Raw genomic sequence first — 20,433 nt, forward strand, 5'->3', positions numbered from 1 at the left:
CATGAAAACATATAATTCCATTAGTGACGCTTTCTGCTTTTGAGGAATGCTCACTAATGCAAGACAATAAGCCCGAGCCCCACACTACTCTGTTATGTTTCTGATGATTCTTGCCCTAAAGATATCTATTTCAGATGGGGTTGCAGACATATCTTCCTTTCAAAGTTTTCCTTCTGGAGACCAGGTTGGTTAAACCCTATCCCATGAATTGCCTTTTTTTATTTTTTCCTTTCTAAGTTTTCAATAAAATGACTGAATATCTCATGCTCATTCCTCACATTCCTTGCATTTACAGATCAGATTTATGGGATGGGAGAAAAACATACTGTTCCTCTTTGATTGTTTCTTTCATCGATTCCATGCTCCTGAACTACACAGCTCTCTAAGCTATCTAAACAGCGATAGGACAATCCATGAAGAATGCATTTTGTGCATCTGATAAGCATGCAAACAAATTTTTAAAAAATGCAAGACTCCTCTAGCAAGCAAGCATAGCGTATGGTATGATGAAAACTGTATTTGAGCACTCGATTGGAATGCAGCCCCACGGCACTGGGAGGGCTGTTCATTTGTTTTGCAAGCTGTGGTGACTGCACATCACACACCCTACGACAGCCAGGTCTTAGTAAGCATTTTGGCAAAATTACTTTTATTAACTGGGTAAGTTTAGGTTTGAAATTTGCCAGAGTGTGAACTAGTTGCATTTTACTAAGGTTTCCAGACAGCAAGCTTGTTGAAAGGGAGGTGTTTCGTCAGCCACGCTATCATGCCACAAGCCAAGGAAAACCATGCCTGTAAGAGGTGGTGGTCTTGTTTCTAAAAGAATGTCTGGGGAGAGCTTACTTAAAAAATCTCTAATTTTCCTTTTTGTTTTTTTACATCTTACTAAGTCACTGGGACAGCTAATTTTAAGTAAGCAGATTACAGTACTACATTTTTCCATCTGAAGGACCCGCAGACCTAAGAATCCAAGAAAGGTGACTGTGCATTTGGTGGGTGTGGCCACCCCCAGCCATGCCAAACTACAGTGAAGGAGCCCCAGTGCTGCACCTTGGCTATTTTATCAGCATTCAAGAGCGAAACACTTCAGGAGGGAGCTCAAGCTTTATACAGAGATGTTTGCTCATTTTCAATAGATGTTTATAGAATCATGGGCACCTCATGAATCGAGAATTATTGCTTTTTTCCATTTAACTGGAGTGAATTTGAGTTTAGGATCTAAAATGAAGTGATAGCAAAAGCTTGGAAGAAGAAAAAAGTGGGCTAATAAAGGCACGAGTAGGGTTTTGTGGAAGCTCTTGATACATGTTATCTACACATAATAGTTCCCAAAGTTTCCAAGTGTGTACTGCAGAGTTTAATATGAAGCAAACTGAACTTCTGCCAATTTATTCTGGGTACTGATTTATCAAAATACTGAAACTATTCTATTCCCAAGAAATTTTGCATTTTGTTGGAGGAGAGAGAGAGAGAAGGAGGAAGAGGGAGAGAGAGAGAGAGAGAGAAAGAGAAAGAGAGAGAGAGAAAGGGAGAGAGAAGATGAAGAAAATAAATAGCTCTTGGCCTTGAAATGTGTGATTCTAAGCCAGATGTTACCAGTGTACAACCAAGTCAGGATCAAGTACAGCACTTCTCTAAATCAAAATACTAACGCCTATTAGCCATGTTAGCACAGAGCATAAATTGGAGCCAGACTGTCTGTCTATGGGCCTCTGCCCTGTGTTGAACCATCAGCTGGAATTCCTCCTCTAGGGACACACTGTAAAAATATCTCAGGAGAGGCAGGAATTATATATTTTTAAAGAAATGGGGGATTTTCTTTTTTTTTAAAAAAAGACCTCAAGGGACAGTTATTCCTTTGGGACCTGGTGCACATTTGTAGAGTTATGCACATAGAAACAGAAAGTGTAAGCTCATCACAGAGGAAGGAGGACGTAGAAGCTCTACAAACCCAGGCTAAAATCACTTCTGAACATTTTAGAATACATGAACTCCTTTAATCAGCTGTAAGAGATGAGATAACGTTAGCTCATGAACCAGAAGGCAAACATTGCAATTACAATTGAGATATTTTGGATTTCTTAAGATATTCGGTATATTGAATATTTTGAGATTTTAGGTATAGATAATGGGCTTAAGTGTTTTTAGTGGGAACTGGAGAATGGCTTTAGGAACATTCTTTGATCAATTATATGTTTATTGAATATCCAGTATGTGAAGACATGTTCAAATTTTGGACAGATAGCAGAAGAGAAAGAGAGAGAGAGAGACAGAGAGAGAAAGAGAGAGAAGAGAGAGAGAGAGAGAAGAGAGAAAGAAGAAAGAAATAGAAGAAAAGAAAAGGAAGGATCTTGCCCTAATGGGTTTTATATTATTATTAGATGAGATATCTGATAAACAGATAAAACCCAAGAAAATATCAGCATTTCAGGCCATGAGGAAATAAACAATCAAAACAACCTGGATAGACAGAGGCAGAGACCCATGGGGATGAACGGTGATGGCAAACTCAAGACAATGCAGCAAAGGCCCCTTTCAGGAGCAACAGAGACCCAAGAAAGGTGAGGGAGGTAGCTACACACAGATGTGATGGTGGCAAGCATGCAGTCTCCTGTGTAAGGTCATGCGAGGAACAGCACAAGCAATGTGAACCAGGCCTGGGAAGGGAAGGCGAGGTAGTATTTTAAGAAAGAGCAAGTGTTCACCTGAGTTGGAGGCGCCCAAATGGGGCCAAGAGGCCCCAGGAAGATAAACAAAGAAGGACACTTGCCTTAGCTAAAATGTCCATCCTCAGACTCTGAGTGATTTTTTTTTTTTTTGGTCCTATGGGCGTTTGAACTCAGTACTTGGCACTTCTTAGCAAGTGCTCTACTGCTTGAGCCACACCTCCAGTCCTGTTTTCTCTGGTTATTTTTGAGATGGGGTCTTGCTTTTTGCCCAGGCAGATCTGGACAGCAATTCTTTTTTTTTTTTTTTTCCTTCCTGCAGTAACTGGGATGACAGGAATGTCCTACCATGCCCAGTTTTCCACTGAGATGGGGTCTCACAAACTTTTTTTGCTGGGGCTGGCCTGGGACCATGATCCCCCTGATCTGAGCCACCCATGTAGTTTGGGATGACAAATGCATGCCACTGCACTCAGCTATTGGTAAGATGGGGTTTCATGAGCTTTTTGCCTGAGCTGGCTTTGAACCTTGAGCCTTCCAAATAGCTGGAATTACAAACATGAGCCACTGGTGCCCAGTAAACTCTGAGTAATATCCCTGGCATTTGGGGATAGCAGGATCAAATAAAACAAATGGAGGGGACAATGGCTCGAGGCCTTCCCTGTGACAGGGATGTGGTATCACATAATTCCCTTGGAAGAATCCAGGAGGGGTAGCTTGTGGCTCAGTCATTTTAGGAAGTAAGAGGGCCTGGAACTAGGGCACAAGTGGGGTGCAGAGAGAAGGCAGAGAGTCAGCTGCAGGTAGCTGGTGGCACAGGTTTGGTGGCATAATGAAGAAATTCTAGGCTTGCTTTTTCTTCCCTTAGTAGCAGCCAAGAAGGAAGCCTGTGCAGGGGAGGGGACTCTGAAGACCTCTGAAGAGACAGCAGGTGTGAAGTCATTAGCTGGAAGAGTTCATTAACCCTAATCCCACTTAGAATGTGTGGCCTCTGGCAGCTGCTAAGATACAGGTAGAATAAATGGGGTTTTTGCAAAGCGAGTCTGATGGAGAAACAAAAGGACGAGGATAGAAAGGCTGTGTGACACATTAGAACTCCACAGTGAGAGGATAACATCTATAGCAGAGCCTCTCTAACTTGACCACAAAAAACACCTAAGGAGCTTTTAGAACTCCTGCTGCCCAGGACACGCCCCATGCCAATGAACTCAGATTCTCTGCTGAAGACCCACACCAGTCATTTCAAAGCTCTGGAGTGATTCCAAGGAGAATCAGCAGATAATGACCTTGCTGCTCAAAATGCTGGTTCACAGACCAGCAGCACAGACACCCTGCCCCAGATCTACTGACTCAGAACCCACAGCATAGCAAGACTGCCAGGAGATTCATATGCAGTGTCAATAATTAAGGGATCTGCTGATGAAGGTGAAGGATAGTTAAGGGAGACCACACCTGGCATGACCTTGTGACTTCCCAGGAGTTAAGACTGTAGGACTTGAGTTGGTGTGATCACTTAAGTAGAGCAGTGGTTCAGTAAAACTTGGGAGGAACGAGACTTCTCTAGAGCAATTTAAAGTTCTGAATAAGAGTATATTTCTTAAATGGGCATGGCAGCAAATGCCTGTGAAGTTGGCCCAGACAAAAGAAAAACAAAGACTGGGGCATGGGTCAAGTGGTAGTGCATTTGAACAGGCACAAAGCCTTGAGTTCAATCCCCAATACCACCACAAAAAAAAAAAAAAAAAAGGAGTGCATTTTTCTATTTCTCATCTTCATCTCTATCGAAATCATCTGTGGATTTCAGTGTCACTTTCTTGGTCATATAGCCACTACTGGGGAGCTACCTGGTTAAGGTGAAAAATAGCTAATTTTTGCTCTGGATTAAAAGGATTTCTTTACAATTCAAGTGTTTGCCATAACATATCTATGTACTAAGTAGTCAGAAGTCAAGAAAGGAATCACCATCCAATTTATCTGCCACTATCAGCTTCTAGGGTTTTAACCATTAGAAAATCTAATGAATAAGCCTCACCCCAAATTATTAAACTAATAACAAAATGTACATACTTCAAGCAAAATTATAGCAGTTATAGCCAAAGTATATCAAAGTACTTGGAAGGAAAGAAAGAAGACTGACCCTGGGTGTACAACAGAAACCACAGGTCAAGAGAAACCTCTCTGATATGGCAGAGGTGACAATGATACTGTCCAAGCAGCAGCCTCAGGATTCAGGGACAAAGGAAGTTGGCATATTGGAAAAATGCTATAAAATGTTAATTTCCAGAAAGGAGTGCTAATGATGGTGAAGGAAACTCCAGGGAAGCTAATGACCTAATCCTTCATCTCCCCAACATGTGAGGTTAGATGATCACAGACTGAGTTAAAGGGACTGAAAACTTCAGGTGAGCGAAGAGAAGGCTCTGCTGGAAGTTTGTGTTTTTCAGAGACCTATGGCCTTTTCTTTCTAGGATAACTTCAAATTAAAAAATGTGATGCTCTTTCAGGATCTTTGCCCTTGTCTAATAAACTGCCACAATAACTTGGTAAGACCAGGCTTAAACAAAAGTTAGTAAAATATTGGGCTTTTATGATATCCCTAAAGCTGATGGAGAATAAGTAATTCCTCTAAACTAAACATACATTGAACACAAAGCTCTAGCTAGCACTGTCTCTCAAACTCATTCAGACAGGTTTTGAGAAACGCCACCGTTCTTGACTTAGCAGTACTGCTGCATGTGTATGCACTGTCTATACAAATACACACTGTACACACACTCATGCACATACTCGGAGCATCCATGAAAAAACAGCAAATCCATTTGTGACACTTGCACATTCTGTGTTCATTCACTATATACATGTCAAAAGCAGACTCTAGTTACCCTGGCTGTCAGTAATGGGACTTCCCTACAGCACTGAGCTGAGATTCTCACATCACCGGGTAAAACACCGGGTACAAATAGAAAAAGCACATTTCTTTAGAGAACATTCGATTTCCAAGGTTTTAGATTTCCTTGGAACTATATGTGATAGGCTGTACTTAATGAATGTCTACTCTGTGGCAAGCAACATGTTGAGATTTAATGCATTCACTCACTTAACCCTTGTAATTAATTAAATGATCACTTTTATGGTTCTCTTATTTATGTAGAAGCCAGCTGAGGTTCACAAAGACTAAACAAAGTACTCAAGGTTCCAAGGGTAGCAGGAAGCAGAACCAGAATTTGAACTCATGTCTATTCTCCTCAAGCCAAAACTCACTGTGAGTTTTGTAATATGTACAGGGGAAGACTGGATATGAGGATTGCCTCCGACCTATGATTCTGACTCTTAATTAATTCTAACCGCTTCCTATTAAATCACACAAGTCAGTATTTATCTCCAGGACTACCCTATTATTTATAATCCAGCCAGTGCTATTTCAGAAGTCTTTTTATGCTTGTGTGTATAGGCTTCTTAATCTAAAAGTAACCAATTTATTCTGATGAGCCTATTATTTCTCCAGCGCTGCTCTTATATAAGATATTGTCTAAAATGAGCATGTAGTTTGAGAAGCTTGAATTTCAACTATATGTTATAAGGCAACCATTCTTTCTTCCTTCAGCCTGTTCTCTGATTTGGGCATCCTTACTGCAGAACAACTATAGAAAATCAACACTCTGAAATACATCAATTCTCTAAAGCACAATTTATTTGGCTCCTTTGATACCCCCACACTCCTTAAAAAAGGAATTACTGCAACTTAGGCAAAATAACATAAACAATTAACCAGGAGACAGGAGTAATCTTTGTAAACTTTAACTCATGGTGGGTGATTCCTGGTCTCCAACCTGTCAAGTTTATAAACTCCTATTTCAGAGTTTTGCAGTGACAAAACTGCTTGCCAACTGGGGCTTGGCTGCAAAACCCATCATCAGCCTCCTGGGTAGCAGAGTGCAAATGCTGATGTCCTTCACTTGCCATCATGTGCAGGATCCAGGAAGAGTTCTGCTTAGGAAGAGGGAGTGTTGACAACTGGACACGGTCAAAAAGTGAAATTCCTCATTATTTATTTACAAGTATAAGTAGAATTTTCCAGAAGTTCTTTTTAAATTAATACAAAAAAGTTATGCAAGACAATTGAATAGAAGGCATAAGGCACCAGGTTCCAGGAATTTTAGTTTAATAGGCTATGGGGGAAAAACATGAAATCCAAAGCGCATAGAAAGCAAGACCGTGTCAAAGGGGGGGTGAGTTCTGGCTGGCTGTGCCACTTAAAAATGTGTAATGCAGTGTCAGTGACATAGGTGAAGGTGAGAACTCAGGGGACAATGTATTCAACAGGACACTCAGTGAAGTGCCCAGCACACTGCCAGAGGTCAAAAATGGCATTTACTAGTGTTTTACCCCACAGAAGTACTGTGTGGGGCTGTTCAATACAAATGTAACAATGTATTTTTGTGAATGAGAGTTGGCATGTCAAATGCATCCATTAGAAAAATAATTAGTGTTATAGTTTTAAGATTTGTTTTCTGAAGTTGATACTGTGGGTTATTTTTTGAACAGCCTGATGTCTGGGACATTTTTTCTCAAAATAAACAAGCCCTTATGAAACCAGGAATTTGGAGGAAAAAATGGCACTTACTATTACACACTACTTACAGATTAGGGGAGAGAAAGAGAGCAGGTGGACAGGTAGGCAAGGGTAGTTACTTCTGGGCATGATTTTACATCTCTGGAACGTGTGTCCTCAGTTGAGGTCTCAACGTATTTTAAACCACTGCAGTATCCCACTGTGCACTGTAAGCATAAATACTGACCTTCTGCATGTCTGAAAACATTTAATCATTTCTCATTTCGGGGAAAGAATGCCTATTCTTATTTAAGTCTCTCTGACCTGGGAGGTAAATGACAGTTTTCATAGCTGAGCACCATTTTGTCATATTTACATTATCTCATTTAATCAACCCGCTAACTCCAGGAAGGAAATGGGTTATAACCACTTTTAGACAAGGGAATAGGCTTAGAGGTCAAATACCTTACCCGATAGCACATCCAAGCACAGGAAGTTCTTCTAAGGTCTGACTCAGAGCTCTTCAGCTGATGACTGCCTTACAGAGTGCATTAAGAGCAAACATGGGACTTAGGAAGTCGTTTTAGGGTGACTGAGAATGAGCTGTAGGGGACTACCTATGTGGAATCAACGTGGTTTCTCCGGTCCCACACCTCTTCCTTCTGCTTGGAGCAGCCCTGCCTGCATATGTTAGGTATAAAGATGCCCTGTGTGATATATTATGTACACAGAGAATGCTCTGTGAAAAAAAAAATCTTAAAAATCCCCATGTTATACAAAATTTTATGCTGTAAAAATACACATTGGGACAGGCATGGTGGTTCACACCTATAATCCCAGCTACTCCAGAGGTAGAGATTAATAGGATCATAGTTCAAGGGCAGCTATGGCAAAAAAGTTAGTGAGACCCCCACCTCAACAAACAAATCAGGGGTGGGGATTCATGTCTATAATTCTAGCTGTGTGGGAGGCATAGGTAGGACTGCAGTCCAAGGTGGGCCTGAGCAAAAGGTATGAGACCCTATCTGAAAAATAGCTTAAGCCAAAAGGGCTGGGGCCATGGCTCAAGTGGTAGAGCACCTGTCTAGGAAGTATGAAGCCCTGAGTTCAAACTGTGCTATTGCCCATATATATATAATAAGACTGATCTAAGAAATGAAAAGGACTGATGAAGCAGAACAGTTTCAAGCTTAGATAGAAGGTCTTTTCCCACCTTCCAAAAATAATAGCCTGGTTACTTTTGCTAAGAGCAATGAAAAGTTCAACATTGCCAACTAATTACCATAAAGACCTCATTTCCATCAGTCCTCAAATCTATTACTGAAGATGTTAGGGACCTGACATATTAATTCGGATTACAGGTGACTCCTCCATCCAAAACATCTCAGAACCTTTAGTACCATCATTTGTACTGAATGGCCGAAAATGTGAGCATCCTTCAAATTAATTTGACCATGGTTTTACCTTATGATTACTAATTAACATAACTTACAACTAGCTTTCCCAAGAAGTAAAGCTTGGAAAATATTCCAGTGATTGTCAAAGTATGGTCCAGAACCATCAGTTGCCTTGGAATTTGTTCCAAGTGAAAATCTAGGGGACCCACCCAGACCTATTGAATCAGAAACTCTGGGGGCAGGAACTCTGTGGGTAGGACCCAATCACCTGTGGTTAACAGCCTTACAGGTTAGTGTGACTCACATTAAAAGGTAAGAAGCACCACTGCAGTCTAAGTCACAACCATTTCTTACAGACACAGGTGGCTCCTAGATGGTCACCTGTGTCCACCTGTATTCTTGTAAATACTGTTCTCCACTTAGCAGATGATTATAAGCCATCATGTCCTAACTCTGCCTCAAACCCTCCAGCAGGCTTCCACTGACACTAGAGAAACCTCACATACTTTACCATAGAGGACAAGATCCAGCCTGCCCAGCTCCTGTCCACCTCTGTTCTCACCTTGCATTAGTCTCTCTTGCTGGTTCACAACTTTCCAGCCACCATAAACTGCACATGACTGGAACACTGGCTCAGGGCCCTCTGTACTCACTGCTGGAAGGCTCTTCCCTGCTGTCCTTTCCTCTCCTCCTAATCTGTAGGACTAGTTCCTTATAACTCAAGTCTTAATAACAATGTCCCCTCTGCAGTCACATAGTCTCCAAACGACTAGTTTTATTGTCTTCATAGCAGTTATCACTACCTAAAATGATTTTGTTTGTAAGCTCCCTAAGAACAGGAAGTATGTCTGTCTGTGCTAATATTTGTTAGATGAATATAGGCTGTCTTTTGAGCTCTGATTTCTAGTCCAGCATTTTCACTTATGGTTTGTAGTAAAGCCAAAGCCACCCAACATCCTCTCTGACCCTTTGCCATGATCACTGAGTTGCAATTTCTTAAGATGAATCTGAATTAAGAGCTCTTATTTAGGTACTTCTCAATAGGCCAAGATAGTGACATCTTACTGGCAAAAAGGCAAAGCCCACTTACTTACTGACATTAAGAAAAATGTCAATGATAAAATGACTTTTAAGAAGAACATAAAGAATAACTCAACAAATGAGGTAATCTAAATCATTTTTCGTGGAATTCAGTAAATGGCCTAAAAAATTTTGACTTCAATTTTCTTAAATTATCCTGAGTAAAAATATCATTTAACATGGTCAGTTGTAGCAGACTGCCCCCAGTGGCAAAGAAATAGAATAAAGAACATGGACTGGTTGTGAGACTGACCTGTCTTCCAGTACACGTGTCAGCATTTGTTGTTCTGTGACCTTGGTCAAGTTACTTAATCCCTCATTATCCTAAGTTTCTCACGCATGAAACTTGTATCACAGTAAGTGACAGCAGGGCAACTGTGGGAACTAAATGTGGTGATGACTACGATCTTTCATGTTTTGCATCACTGCGAGGTACTCATACTGTCTGTTATGCTATTTCACTGAACACTTCTTCCGTTTTCCCTCTTGAGGGAAAAGTATCCCAGTGTCTGAGAGAATAGAGTTCAAATTATTACAGCTTAATAAGATAAGAACTCACACAATCACCTCCGTAATGCATCACTAATTGTTACTTTTTTGAGAAACTGTCCCATATCTATCACACTCCTGGTAGATACCTCATCTATGCTGTGTGACGTGCTGTAGCAGGAAGATTCTGACTTTTATCTGGGGTCAAATAGCTCAGGCCCCCAGTACTGATCTCTGCCACTGACTATGCACACACTTTCTGACTGTTATATGTTTTCTCTCTACAGATCAGGGAGAATAACCCACCCCTTCATACTGTGCCCATTGCTTGGCACATCGTGAGCAATAAGTACAAGTTAGTTTCTTTCTTTCTTTGTGCTCTTTTATGCTTCTAGAAACATGGAAAATGTCTCCATTTTGGATATGAATAAGGTTTTCCAAAAATCACATAATGAAGTCCTTAAACTGACATGAGAGCTGCAGTCCAGGTGCTCATCCTGGGAGGTGACAGGTTTATGTCAGTGATGCCCCACTGCTGAGAGAAGTCTGAGTGCTTTTGCTTTTGCAATCGCTCTTCTAGCCAGTTTATGAGACAACTGAAAAATGCAGTTTTATTGCTGAATGGTATTTTTGACACTCAGGAAAACAAATATGTGATGACATTTTTACCATGTTCTTTATTTATTGACTTGGGGCCAAATGATCTCATTATTTTTAAAGGCCAAAATTCCCAAAAAAGGATGAAGATTTGAAGTCAAGAAATATGTCCAAAATTTAAAGACTGTTCCAGAAGATGTTTTTACCACTATTTTGTACCACTGAAACAAAGGGAATAATATGGATGTTTGAAAATATCTAATTGTCACTGTTTGAAGGGACCATTATTTAGGGTCATGTGTTCATGACTATTTATTTCAAAAACTTGTTTAATTTGAAACTGGCTGCACAAAAATATTGCAATCAGTTTAACATGCTTTCCTCATCTTCTCCTGATAAGCCAACACTGTTTCAGAAGAAATCCTTTAAATTATTTTCTGAAAACTTCCTAGATTATAAACTCAATTAGCATTAGAATTTTCAGTTTTCACCCCAAATTTATGAGTAGTAATTTACGTTTAAGTGACATACAATGTATGCTTTAATTACAATCATATGTATGTATGCTATGTACTGAAAGTTTATGTACCCTGAAAATTTATGTCATGAAATCCTAACCTCTAATGTGATAGTACTGGGAGATGGGTCTTTGGAAGGTAATTGGGTCACAAGGATGGAGCCCTCATGAATGGGATTAGTGCACTTATTAAAAGTCACAAAAATTTGTTTTGTTTCTCTGTGCTCTCTGCCATGTGAGGACACAAAAGAAGGCCATGTTTAAACCAGGAAGCAAGGCTTCATTGGAAACTAATCTGTTGACACCTTCATCTTGGCCTTCCCTGCCTCTAGTACTGTGAGAAGTAAATGTTAGTTAGCCTTTCAAATCCTTACAGAGTATGGTGTTTTATAGAAGCCTGAGATGACTAATGTACTTATAAAGTATTCCCACTATGAAACAGATAATAAAGATTATTAGTAAATATGAGGTACAAATGTGTATGTATGTGTGTATTTATTCTATTATCTCCACACACTGTTTCTTGATCTCAATGGAGGGTGTCATGTGCCTGATACATATGTATATAAGGAAAGAACTGCCTTATGGATTATAGAAATCATCTCTGAAAGTATAGTCTTGTGATAAAGGGGCTACAAATTCTTACCTTTCATATCTATTTAGCGCCATTCATTACCTATACCAAAAACAAATGACTAGAGACTCAACTGTAGAAAGACACACTCGAATGGAATCCATCATTACTTGTCAAGAAGACAAAGGTTAAATGATTACTAAAAACAGTACATTAAGCTGATCTAGATACTGTCAATTAATGTGCAATGCTCGAAAGACATAGCAAGACACATCTGTAGGAGTGATATATAAAAGTATCTTAGTTACCTGTATCTTTGGACATAGTAATTGAAGGAAGGGCAACATATTCTCAATAATTATGGTTAAGTTACAAGTCCTACAGAGTCAAAGATTTAAGCAGAAATGGCTGAAACACCTGCTTCTAGGGGAGAATCCTGCTGCTGCTGCATCAACTTTGGGAGAAACTTTGTTATAGGGGTTTATAACAGCACTAACTCCGAATATAACAGCAAAAAAGGCAAGGCACCAAGCCAAACCCTTTGTGAACAGGAGGGTTCAGGGGCTTACTTAAGCTATGGAAAAATACTTTCATTCATAAATCCAAAAGCTCTGTCAAACACAAGATGACTCGTTTATTTCAAATGGCATTTTATAACAACAGTTCCCTAATAAGTTCTCTTGTAATAATAAAATAATATATGGTATGTACTGTTTTAAAGTATATTTCAATTTAAAATTTTTTTCTAAAATAATTACGTGAGAGTATGAAACTTAGTTTCAATGTAAAGAAATCTCTAAATCATGAAGAATAAAAAGGGAATTCAATTTCTAATTAGCTTTGTAAAATTTGCCAGTTCATATTAAAGAACAAATAGTCACTGGAAATAATTAAGAGAAGATTAGACAGACTACAATAAAAACACTTAAAAGTATTTTTAAATGTACCTTGATTTTTTTGAACAAAATAAATTATAATGAGATTTCCTGGAATAAAATGCCTTGATTCCTTACCTTGCCATATTTCTGTGCATAGGACCCTGTGAGCAGTGAGTGAAAAACAATGATGGTTTCATCCAAATCCCACACAAACACACGCTGCAAGCAAAACATCAATATCAGAAAGTTGTGAAGTTTAAAGAAATCGCTTTACAAATAGAAAACATCTCCCTTTATTGTTGGATATAGTCTTGACAGTCTTTTATGACAAATTATCCCACTTCATGACTTATGTATTCTTAATTTGTCAAATTTAACTCCTACAAATTCTGAGGGACATGGATTATTATGAATGGTTTTAAGCTTACAGTCACATGTCTTAATTTGAATGAAATCATCCAAATATTTACTTGTAGTTAGTATCAAAAAAAAGACAATTCAGTCTTTATGATAGAAGTGTGTTTAACCTCTGTATATTTTTAAGTTTTAAGTCTTGTGGATTCATGAAATTTTGCAATTTATGCAAATAATTCAAATTTCAAAAACAATTTAAAAGAATCTATGAGTAATCACTAGACAGAAATTGCAAAATGTGTGTGGACTCTTGGGTCAGAATAAACCAACAAATGTGTTTGCTCTGAACAGAGTTTGGAATGATTTCAAATTATTCATCAACATTCAGAATTAGAAGATTTCACACAAACATCAGGGTTTTGTCTTGGGCAGAAAACCAGGCGATCAGGACCATACTGCCTTACACTCACTTACAACCTGGCAGTTATGCTGTGTCCCCATACGAGCTAGGCTCTTGTCCCCACAGTTTACGGGGCTCCCTAGGCCTGGCACTCATTATATCACCAGTGGGGTTTTGAAAGCATTTGGATTTGTTACTGTTGTTCAGTAAGTTTCTTTTTAAGAGGTACAATGTCTGTTATTCAATTTGTACTAAACCTGGACATTTTTTCCTTCAGTTAGAAATATGTGGCTGTGTAAGAATCACCACACAATGACTAAGAATAGTTTCTTCTGATGTTTTACAATAAAAGTCAACCTGCTTAGCATAGAGACATCTCAAAAAAATTCTCAAGTGGAAAAAATGAGAGACATTTAAAAATTTCACAAACATAACAATTAAGACATAAAAATTTTCCTATTTTTCAGAAGATGATCTTCCCCTTCCATACAGATTACTTTTATCTTTTTTAGATATACTGATCCATATATATGTGTCTCTCATTATTTTAGTTCTACCAAATAAAGTGTTCTCAGACTATTATCCCACAAATTATGGCTTCATTTTTAAAATTTTGATTTGTGCCATTTTGGACCAAAAGATGAAATTATCTCAAGCTTAGACTTTATACAGTACTATCACTTTTAAGTTGTTACTATTTGTAATTTTGTGATTATAATGGATGAAATCTCAAAATTCGGAGGTGCAAAATGCCATGACAAAGCAGGTGCACTCAACTCACAATACATCTTTTTAATTTTAACTTGGAAATTTAATGGAAGTGTGGGGTATAAAATAAAATAAAGTACCATGTTACACCCTTTAAGAATATGTAGGCATACCTCTAGGTCACTGTCGGGAGGTGGGGAGGGATTATTTTTCCGGCCTCTTCCTCGAGACTTTGACCCAGAACTCCTACATGTTCTGTCATCAAGATCTTTGATAGGTGTGGAAGGGCTCTGCACGGTATCAAACTCTCCTACAAATAATATAACTTTGGTCAAGAAGAATGCTTCATTTATAGATCAAGTATGAACCTCCATTATTAATTATCTTAACAAATTCCTATACAGTATAAATCATCTTAAGACAAAGATGTACAGTCACAAGCAAACAAAATTCTAATTAAGTCTAAATTTTATAGGTCACAAAAATCCCTCCTACTTTTTATTTGTATGTTCTATTAATCTCAAATGCCTTTTATGAAACATATGCCTTCAGCTTCCTTTCTATGCCTTCACTCTGCCTTTTTTTCTACATTTAGACCCATACTCACCTCCTGTTTGGTTACAGTTCAGAGGATGAGATTTCTTCTGATTCAAATCTATCCCTCCACTTGCTATCCCGACTCTTAGGGAATCACAACTCATTAGTCAAACTTTCTCTCATTTTTCCTTCAATCTCTTCCTTTTCCATGGGCTATCAACAAATTTAGAAATACTTTCTCTTGACCTTATATTTCCATTTAGAAACTCTCTGCTTGTTATCTTTTCCTTCTAATGAAACTTCTTAAAAGAATAGTGTATACCACTGCTGTGCAATATAAGTAAAAAAAGCCACAAATCTGATCACATAACATAACTTAAAATTTTCTAGCAGCCACATTTTAAAAAGTAAAGGAAGTCATGAAAATTAACTCACCTGTGCTAATTAACTCTTCATGCAAAAATCATTTCAGCATGTAATCAACATTAAAATTATCAACGGCATGTTCCATATTCTCTTTCTTATACTGTCTTTGAAATCTTGCGCACACTCCAGTAGACCTTAACCTATAGTTGCCACATTGCAAGTGTAGCCACAGGCCAACACAATGGTCTCCACTTCCTGTTATTCAATTTAATAAAATCTAGCTTCAGTTCACCAAAACTTTTATGAAAGTACTCCTACTGAGAATCTCTAATAACCAACTGATTGATAAGTGCAGCAGACAAGCTCAATCCTTATTGTTCCACATCTGGGCTGTGTTTAATCTTCTTAAACACCACCTCCTCTGAACCATTATTTGGCAAATGATACCCTGAACTCTGTTACCTGTAGAATCTCTCTCACCAGCCCTTTTCCATCTAGGAGTTACCAACTTCTCCCTCTGCCTGCCGTTCCTTATCAGTTGGTATTGAAGAGCTCCATCCTTTGATCACTATCTTTCTGAGAGGTAACCATCTCATCTGTCTGGAATTGTGTTTACCTATGCTAGTCTGTATCTCTATCCTGGCCACATTCTAAGTTTCAGACTTTTTATCTAATTGACTGCTATTTGTCCTACCAATATAATTCTGACACAAATAAAGCTAGCAACAATGTTTCTTAGGAAGCAGACAGTACTGAACAGTGGTGAATCTGTATTAGGTATCATTATGATAAACTGAGACAACCAGAAGGTACAATGTAATAAAAACCCAGGTTTACCGAATGACTTCAAGAATTTCACTAAATCTTTCTGAATCTCAGTTTCATTGTATATTAAAATCTGGGTAATAGTAGCTACATTTTTAGATTACTGAGCATAAATCAGACTTATATTTAATTTGATTTAAATCATACATATATGTTGAATAAAAATTTCTAGCCAGATGGCAAACTATGTTAAATTTAAATTATAAATTTATAAACATAAATATGACTACCATGCTTTATCATCAAATTATATTCTAATAAAAAAATTACTAGCTCTCTGAGTTGAAACTAATGTAGGTAAATGAATCTGAACAAACTAGGCACACTTAGGCATGATTTTTTTTCTTTTTTTATTAAGTCTTTTTTTTTTTATTCATATGTGTATACAAGGCTTGGGTCATTTCTCCCCCCTGCCCCCACCACCTCCCTTACCACCCACTCCACCCTTCCCTCTCCCCCCTACCCCCTCAATACCTAGCAGAAACTATTTTGCCCTTATTTCTAATTTTGTTGTAGAGAGAGTATAAGCAATAACAGGAAGGGACAAGGGTTTTTGCTGGTTGAGATAAGGATAGCTATACAGGGAGTTGACTCACATTAATTTCCTGTGCGTGTGTGTTAACTTCTAGGTTAATTCTTTTTGATCTAACCTTTTCTCTAGTTCCTGGTCCCCTTTTGCTATTGGCCTCAGTTGCTTTTAAGGTATCTGCTTTAGTTTCTCTGCATTAAGGGCAACAAATGCTAACTAATTTTTTAGGTGTCTTACCTATCCTCACCCCTCCCTTGTGTGCTAAAGCTTTTATCATGTGCTCAAAGTCCAATCCCCTTGTTGTGTTTGCCCTTGATCTAATGTCCACATATGAGGGAGAACATACGATTTTTGGTCTTTTGGGCCAGGCTAACCTCACTCAGAATGATGTTCTCCAATTCCATCCATTTTCCAGCTTATGATAAAATTTCGTTCTTCTTCATGGCTGCATAAAATTCCATTGTGTATAGATATCACATTTTCTTAATCCATTCATTGGTGGTGGGGCATCTTGGCTGTTTCCATAACTTGGCTATTGTGAATAGTGCCGCAATAAACATGGATGTGCAGGTGCCTCTGGAGTAACAGTCTTTTGGGTATATCCCCAAGAGTGGTATTGCTGGATCAAATAGTAGATCAATGTCTAGCTTTTTAAGTAGCCTCCAAATTTTTTTCCAGAGTGGTTGTACTAGTTTACATTCCCACCAACAGTGTAAGAGGGTTCCTTTTTCCCCACATCCTCACCAACACCTGTTATTGGTGGTGTTGCTAATGATGGCTATTCTAACAGGGGTGAGGTGGAATCTTAGTGTGGTTTTAATCTGCATTTCCTTTATTGCTAGAGATGGTGAGCATTTTTTCATGTGTTTTTTGGCCATTTGAATTTCTTCTTTTGAGAAAGTTCTGTTTAGTTCACTTGCCCATTTATTGGTTCATTAGTTTTGGGAGAATGTAGTTTTTTAGGTTCCCTATATATTCTGGTTATCAGTCCTTTGTCTGATGTATAGTTGGCAAATATTTTCTCCCACTCTGTGGATGTTCTCTTCAGTTTAGAGACCATTTTTTTTGATGAACAGAAGCTTTTTAGTTTTATGAGGTCCCATTTATCTATGCCATCTCTTAGGATATTTTTTCTTGAGAAATGGTAACTTTTGCATAGCTAAACTTTATAATTTCTTTTGACTGCAATATTTTCTTTGTGAAATATTTTGCAGGATCAAAAAATATGTCTGTGCTACAAGTATTATTTGCTTATAAAATATTGCTAGCACAACTCATTGCATAAAGCATATCTGTTATCCCCTGAGTGACAGCAGACAACATAACAATACAGTTTTTTAAGTTATAGCATTAAATATAATCCTGTCTTGCAGTAAATCATGTTTTAGCTTACTTGTACAGGGTTTAAGTATTTGAACACATATCAACTTTTAAACAAAACCAATGAAACACTTTTCTATTTTTAATTATTTTAAAATATGGAACGCTTCACAAATTTGTGTGTCATCCTTGCACAGAAGCCGTGCTATTCTCTGTATCGTTCCAATTTTAGCAGATGTGCTTCCAAAATAAGCACTAATTGTTTTTTTGAAACAGAACTTTCCTAAGGCTATCATAGCCTGCAAATCTGATGATCTCCTTCATTAAAATGGTGATTCAAAGTAACCCTCACTTTTAAAGTGAGCTTTTAAACAATCTTCTTGGATGACAGTCCATAAAGCCTGTCTTTATGTTCACTGTGGATCAATTTTCACATGTTGCAGGTCAAAAGGCAGCTTCATTCTGATAATGGCACCAAAGCCAAAAGAACAGAAAATTGCAGAACCCCAATCACTGTGGTCAGTTAGGGGTGGCTGATAGCAGACTGGATCTGTAAAGGAGTTCAGCAGGAACAAGTTGACTATTCAAACCTGGGATTCAGCCACTGTCATAGTGAGAAGGAAAAGATGTGAGCATAGGAAGTGTCTGGTTTCCATATGCAGAAGGATTTGTTCTCTTTAATTTCTTCTTAAACATGCTCTAAGATATGGGCAAAATATGTACAAAGTGGGGTGTTGCTCATTTTTGTTGTTTTAAGACAGGGTTTCCCCGTGTAACTCAGGCTGCTCTGGAACTCGCTATGTAGCTCAACCTGGCCTCAAACTCACAATCCTCCTTCTGAGTGCTGGACCACCATGCTGTCTACAAAAGTGTTTGATGGGAGTAAAGCATAGCTTTCAAAGAAAACTTTGAAGACTATATTTATTAAGCCCTAAAGATGCATCTTACACTGCTCTTCTTTTAAAAAATTATTGAAATAATGTGCTTGGTGTCATTTATTGCTCATTACAGTGGTAAGATTATATTATGGTCTGGAACAATGGTTTGTTCTTTCCTTATTGTAGTTACAACTTCACCAAGTGCACTTAGTACATGTTATCCTTACTAATGATGGGCATTTGGGTTACGTACAGTATTAGGCTATTTGGAGGAAAACTGCTATATACATCTGTACATGTCTTTGTGAACTGAATCACTCATTCTTCTTGTACCTAGCAGTGGGACTGCTAAGTCAGAGGGAAGGCATATGTTTATCTTTAGTAGACACTGACATTTCACCAAAATGAGTCAATTAATTTGCTCTCCTACCAGGAATGACAGTTCCTGTGGCTCCTCATAATGCCCAATGCTTGGTGTTGTTAGTCTTCCATATTTTAGTCATTGTGGATGCATGGTGTCATCTATTAATTTTAATTAGCATTTTTTGATGAGCAATGGAGAACATTTCTTCACATATTTTGCTCATTTTCTATCTCCTTTTTATGAAGTGTTAAAGTTTTTTCCCATCTAAAAAGTGAGTTGAGTTGTCTTTTTCTTATTGATTTGTCAGAGCTCTTTATTGTGGACCATATATGTATACACACACACACACACACACACACACACACACACATGTTGAAGAGATATTTGGACTCTTAGGTCCATTGCAGATTATTCACAGTAGCCAATATATGAATCATCCTAAGTATCTACTAGGAGATGACTAGAAAAAGAATATATACACAATGGATATTATTCAACCTTTAAAAGGAAAGAAGTCCTGCCATTTGGGATGGTGTAGATGGAACTGGTAGCCAATATATTAAGTGAACTCACTCAGGCACACAAAAACTAGTCACACTATCCCATTCATATGTGGAACGTAAAGCACTTACTCTCATAGAAATAGAGTGGGAATGGTAGCCACGAGGGACTATTGTGCTGGGGAGTTGGGAAAAGAAATGCTGGTCAAAGGATGCAAAATTTCAGTGAGATAGGAAGGATAAGTTCAAGAGACCTGTACTAAGACATGATGACTACGTTAACAATGATGTATGGTGCCTCATAAAATTGTTAACAGAATAGATGTAAGTGTTCTCACCACAAAAATGATATATGTGAGATAATGCATATGTTAGATGGATTTAGTCATTTCACAATGTACACATATTTCAAAGCAACATGTTACACATAAGTTTGTAGAAATGGTTATTTGTCAACTTCAAATTTTTAAAGAGTCACATAGACTTTATATGTTTTCTGTGAGAGAGAAATTCAGTGATAGAACTTCACAGCAGTAAAAGAGCATTTCTTGTGAAGGCAAGTGGTGTACTTGGGCCCTTGCCGTGATCACTCAGTGCCTCTGTACTGACCCCTCTACCTTCTGGAGGTGCTTTCTCCCAATAAAAAGTAAAACCAGGAACTTGAGATTAACTGGTTATTTAATATTTGTTGATATTTGCTTTTTAAAGAGAAAGCTGTTAATTCCAGTGTATCTGCCAAACTACAGTCAGGTAACTGCATTAGGACACATGGTAATACTGCAGGTAGGGAGAATGTAATTTGGCAATTACAATGTCTTTTGCATCTGCATCCTATTGTGAGTTTCAATGAAATCATTTTTCACTTTGCTTCATGAAGTTTTAAAAAGGTTGCTATGTTCTGC

General features: G+C 38.1%; 1 protein-coding gene and 1 non-coding gene across 16 annotated transcripts in view; both read right to left on the reverse strand.

The window, feature by feature from the left end:
* The window catches only part of Eya4 (EYA transcriptional coactivator and phosphatase 4), a 289,205-nt gene that overhangs the window by 19,548 nt on the left and 249,224 nt on the right, over nucleotides 1-20,433 (reverse strand). For all 15 annotated transcript variants that reach the window (XM_074074293.1, XM_074074278.1, XM_074074266.1 and 12 more), the window contains 2 exons: nucleotides 14,386-14,522; nucleotides 12,886-12,969 (listed from right to left, as the gene is read on the reverse strand). In XM_074074293.1, the coding sequence (XP_073930394.1) occupies nucleotides 12,886-12,969; nucleotides 14,386-14,522 (221 nt within the window). The remainder of the gene's footprint in view (nucleotides 1-12,885; nucleotides 12,970-14,385; nucleotides 14,523-20,433) is intronic.
* On the reverse strand, nucleotides 17,942-18,045 carry LOC141416199 (U6 spliceosomal RNA). Its single transcript, XR_012441020.1, has one exon. It is a non-coding gene; the product is annotated as a U6 spliceosomal RNA (small nuclear RNA).

Source organism: Castor canadensis, chromosome 1, assembly GCF_047511655.1.
Source record: "Castor canadensis chromosome 1, mCasCan1.hap1v2, whole genome shotgun sequence".
Classification (NCBI taxonomy): domain Eukaryota; kingdom Metazoa; phylum Chordata; class Mammalia; order Rodentia; family Castoridae; genus Castor; species Castor canadensis.